At 34.4% G+C, this 5,302-nt stretch overlaps 1 protein-coding gene across 1 annotated transcript; it reads right to left on the reverse strand.

The window, feature by feature from the left end:
* Window positions 1-622: 622 nt before the first annotated feature.
* Window positions 623-4,062, reverse strand: LOC107755195 (major histocompatibility complex class I-related gene protein-like; the record flags this gene model as incomplete). The annotated part of the gene is made up of 6 exons (XM_016571914.1): window positions 623-741; window positions 824-877; window positions 1,170-1,187; window positions 1,433-1,534; window positions 1,864-2,145; window positions 3,733-4,062. Coding segments are annotated over 5 exons (782 nt in total), but the record flags the coding sequence as incomplete, so codon positions are not given.
* Window positions 4,063-5,302: the final 1,240 nt, after the last annotated feature.

The following is a 5,302-nucleotide window of genomic DNA, read 5'->3' on the forward strand; positions in this document are numbered from 1 at the left end:
GTTTACTAACCTCAGATAAAGGAAATGTCTTTTACTGTACTGTTCAGATGTTAATGTTTACAATTAACATCTGATTACAATTAACAACCACCTACAATTATTTAACAAGATTGAACTATTCTGGAGTACAGCTTATCATCTAACTAATTTAAAACAAAAAAAGAATATAAAAACAGAAAAAGCCCAATAATCCCATACAAGGAATAAAATACAAAGCATACTGGTTGTTTAATTTTAATAGCCCAGTTCCACATATCATCAAATTTAGACCATTTAAAGTTATTTAAATGTTGCAGTAGATAAACAACAAATTTTTGCAGCCTTTGAAAATCCTTAGAAATCGCCTTCGAAATTCTACAAATCAAACAACTTTGCAAACCAATCATTTGTATTCGTTGTTTTCTTCTGTCACTGAAGAGAAATATATACATTTTCCAATTTAGGTTCTGTGATCAACATCTCATATTTCTGCATTTTTAACAATTAATAAGTTAATAAACTGAATGAAAACTAAATGATGATCAGAAAGTGTGAATAAACAAAAACATTACTTTTTCGATGTAATTAATATGTAAAAGTAAGACAGATCATTCCCAGAAAACTTTGATTGTGTATGTGTGTGTGTGTGTGTGTGTGTGTGAGAGAGAGAGAGAGAGAGAGAGAATGTGTGTGTTTATGTGCAGTTTTGTAAGCCAGCAGGAAAAGTTTTCATTTCTCTTCATCTCTCACTCATCTGGTCTCCTAAAATGCCAGAAAAACACATTACATTTCATTCATTTCACATGACTGACACAATTACACTGATGAATAAAAACACACTTACATCTTTACGCTTGTGGAACTGTATGAGCTGAGCTGTTTGAGCCGTCATCAGAGCCTAAAACAGAAAACAATATTAAAATAAAAACAACAGACTGATTGTATAAAACCTATTAGATTAGCACAGCAATCATTTCTGTATCTATCCAATATCATATTTATAAGTTGTACATTATAGAGGAAAAAGTTACAGGACAAAACTTCTATTTTAATTTACTTTATGATTTTATATTATAGAAATATTATATTATGGATTTAGATATATAAAGATAGTACTTTTAACTACATCATGACCGATGTCAGAGTCCACTGTGATACATTTTCATTGTTTGTATTTATAAGGAACTTACCGCTGACAGGTTTAAAGCCTGAAAAACAATCAGAGAGATGAAATGTAAGTGAATTTCATTCAACCACAAAAGTTACATGATCAAAACTAAGACTACAATCAGTGAACACAATTTAAACTTCTTTAATTCTTTACAAACAACATTTAATAAATGTATATGCTATTTAAAATGTGGTATTTTATACAATTTTAAAATAGTTAATCAAAGACATTTTAATCATTTTAAGGGCTTTTGAACACCCTGTCATAAGAATTTGTCCTCACCTTTTTTCTTCTGATACACCATATATCCAGCGACACCAATGATAACCAACAAGACGACAGCAGCAAGAGCACCAACTATGATGCCGATGGGAACAGAACCTTCTGTTTGATCATAGGAAAACATCAGATTACATAGATAATGTTAGTAACCAGTACTGGTGAAAATATCTCAAACAGTGTCTGTGATAGTGATATATGCAGTGCATTGTAGTGACGACATATTTATAATGTGCAACCATATAAAAACAATACAGGTATAAACATACTCTGTACTCTATTGTTTGTTTTGTGGTTGTTTCCATTTTAATTTATTATTCAATAAACTTCCTTTTTATTGAATCATTGATTTTTGGGGGTTTATTTTTTGTTTAGTGAAGACCTTAACCAGTTGGTGGTTAATCTCAGGAGGGGCTATATCTAATTTCTCTTACCTGGGTTAGTCCTGATCTCATTCTCTGTCTTGGTTTTGCCTTGATGCTCCACCACACAGCTGAACTTGTTCTTCTTCCACTCATCAAGTGTAACTGTGATGGTGCTGGTCTTCTGAAAGGTTCCGTCCTCATTGGGAAGAAGTTCACCAAGATCCACATCCTCATGATGCTCTTGTCCGTTTTTCTGCCAGGAGATTGTTACTCCACTGGGGTAAAAACCTGTAGCATGACATGTGACTGGAGACGAGGAAGACTTCTGCAGCAGAGACACCTGAGGAGAGACTGAAGAGAGAGAGATAGCTTAAAGGGTCATGAAACCCTAAAACACCCTAAAATCTTTTTTGAGATGTTAACAGTTATGTACAGGTTGTACATCAATGAAAACAACAATAGCACTCAGGTGTTTTTTTGTTTTGTTTTTTCATTTTTTGGAGGCATTTCGTTCTTCCAGTTTAAAAAGCAAAGTTGAATCAACATCATGAAAAGTGACGTATATGTGATAACTCGGAGTGGTGATTGGCTGCTGTGGCTGGAAAGTATGAATCTATGTCATCGGTTTTCTGAGCTTTTCGGCGCATTTATTTATGAGAATGAACTCTTATGATCCAATCACTGCATTGTATTATGCATGAGATCGTATTACAGTGGAGAAATTAAAATCTCGTGAGAGTTTCTGCGCTGTTAGTTCACCTCTGCAAACATGACTGTAACAATATTTCATATGTACCAACACGTGGAGTGCGCATGAGAGAGCGGTTTCTGCACGGAACGTCGCAATGAGTTTACCAACACTCGCTGCATGGATCATAGTTCGTATCCAGACTGGAGCAAGCGTGTTTTAAGTGTTTGTGGACATATTTCATATTCTTGCGTGCTCCAAACATGAACCAGCACCGTGTATGCGCACATATTTCATCATGTCTTCTTCAAATGAAATATGTGCAAATAAGGACAATGATACAGCAGTATGTCTGATCATGAACTGATGACACGACAGATTATTGTGATACACAGCAAACAATGATATAGACCGAAAATTCAAAGAAGGGTGGACAAAAAAGTAACTATGCCTTTATTCTTTCTCTGTTAAACTGATGTGTGTCATTTGTTCAGAGACTGTAGTGCTGATAAATGTAGTGAAAATATTATTTGACCTTTTAAATGTTCTTCTTCATTTTTTAATATAGACCAATAGCTCTGCAAAGTTATAATACTGATTTGTTTATATTGGTTGTTAGTAGTCTCTAATGATACGATTTTTGAGAGTTTGTTATCATTGGGTTATATTTTTTTAAATATCAAAGGGGCTCCTAACTCTGTTTTCTTCCTTTCTCTGCTCATATTTTAATATTCATTTGTCTGTATAATGAGTGAGTTGTAGGTCTACTGTATGTTTCATTGGTTGTTTTCTCCCCTCTTCCCACCCTCTGCACTCCCACTTTTCCACAGCTTTGCATGCCAATTTCTTGAGTCTTTTTCAAATCTGAGGTGTGAACGACCTGAGCTAAAACAGGAGGTTTCATGACAATTTAAATACATGTGGTGCCAAGCCTCCTGCTGCTGTAAATTATTCACAAATCAGGCATGCATTGTCTTCAGTGAACATCTTTCACACCTATCAATTAGACTACAGTAGTCTTGCAGCTGATACCTTTATCCAAACTCTTTAAAGAACACTTCTATTATTAACTTCCACAAACAAAGACCACAACACCTGTAATGCTTAAAATATATATATAAAAATCTACACTGAAGAAAATGTATGTGTTAAATCTCCAGTGACAAAATGAAGTGAAAAGTGACTTCTGGAAAACAAGATTATTTGGGTAAAACATGCACAAGATCACTGCTGGATAAGATCTGATGTACCTGTTTTCTTCAGGCTGCTCTTTCCGTACTGCACATACTTCTGCAGCCACTCAATGCACTCAGTGCTGAAGTAATTTTTGTCACTCTCAAGATAAGCTCTGTCATTGTTCCACTTCTGTACGGTGGGGATTCCTTGCTGAACTGGAGAAATCCATCTCAGCTCCTTCAGATCCAGAGACACAAAGTCCTCTCCATCATATCCAAACTGGTCGAAGGCATCTGCTGCTCCAGTCTGATCGTCCCACTCACAGCCGTACATTTCCAGCCATGTGTGCACACCTGAGAAAGAGAGACCAATGAGTGTATCTGTATGAATAATCAATTTATACACTCAGAATAAAATCATCAGTTAGTCAGAAATTACCAACATATCTGACTGAGAATCAAAATACAGACACCAGCCAATATCAGTCGGTCAAAGGCATTAATCATTTTTTATTTGGTCATTGAGAAGGTGACAAACATTCACTGCTCATTTCTAAAGAATTCATCTTAATTCACAGATTCACATATAATGAATAAGCGTAAATAAGATTAAAGAAGAGCTTAGCATTACGAGAGTGCTGGACTAAATGATGATGATGATGTGGAGGATCAGTAAAGCCCTTTTCCATTTCTTAAAGAAAGATTTTAGACATTATAAATGTCTAACTAAATGTCTGAATGAGAAAGGTTTGTGTGAGGGTTTATTTTGGTAGGCTATTGTTATGTCCCTGTGTGACGCTGACTTGTTGTTTAAGTATTTTCTTGTTTTTGTGTTCTTTTGCTCGAGTTTTTTCCCCTGTTGCATTCTCTCTCTCTCTCCCTCTTACTTTCACTTTCGCAGATGACGTGCGGATTGGTCGGCTCACTTGTCAATCATTTGGGACAAGCCGATTGGGTGTGATGACGGGAGGGGGTTGTTCTTGTGTGTGTGTGAGTGTGAGAGAGATAGAGAGAGTGTGTTGTTTGCAGTCAAAAGTGACCGAACACCTGAAATTTAACTTTTTTGTTATTTTCAGTAAAATCAATGTAATATATTTTTGTTTGATAATATTTTTTCTTTTTTCTTTTTGTATTTTGAGAGAATTTCATGGTACTAATGAATATTTATCCAATAATAACGATCAATTTTTCCATTGAAAATAATTTTAAAAAAATTCTAATATTTTCATCTCATCTAAATTCACACATTTCACTGTTTCTCCTCTGTTTCTGAAGCAGAACCAGTTCATTTCTAACAAAAGAAGAACTAGATTAAAAAGATATTAAAAGACAAACTTTATGTTTCTTGAGAAAGCAGTTTAAAGCTTGAAGTTTGAAGCAGTTTTAAATTTGAATCGCTTTTAAAAGCTTGAAGTTTGAACACCTAAAATGTAACTTTATTTTATTTTCTGTAAAATCAATGTAATATATTTCTACTTGATTAATTAATGTATTATTAATCATTTGTTTTATTTTAAATTCAATGATATTTTAATCTCTCCTCACTGGGTTCTGTGTGTCTCTGAGCTTCTCGTTACAGTTGATTATTCATTATAAACAATGAAAGTCCAGCTCAGACCTGTAGTTATGCATGTATCTGCAGCTC

This window comes from Sinocyclocheilus rhinocerous, unplaced genomic scaffold (genome assembly GCF_001515625.1).
Source record: "Sinocyclocheilus rhinocerous isolate Xijiao unplaced genomic scaffold, SAMN03320098_v1.1 scaffold6555, whole genome shotgun sequence".
In the NCBI taxonomy this organism is placed as follows: Eukaryota; Metazoa; Chordata; class Actinopteri; order Cypriniformes; family Cyprinidae; genus Sinocyclocheilus; species Sinocyclocheilus rhinocerous.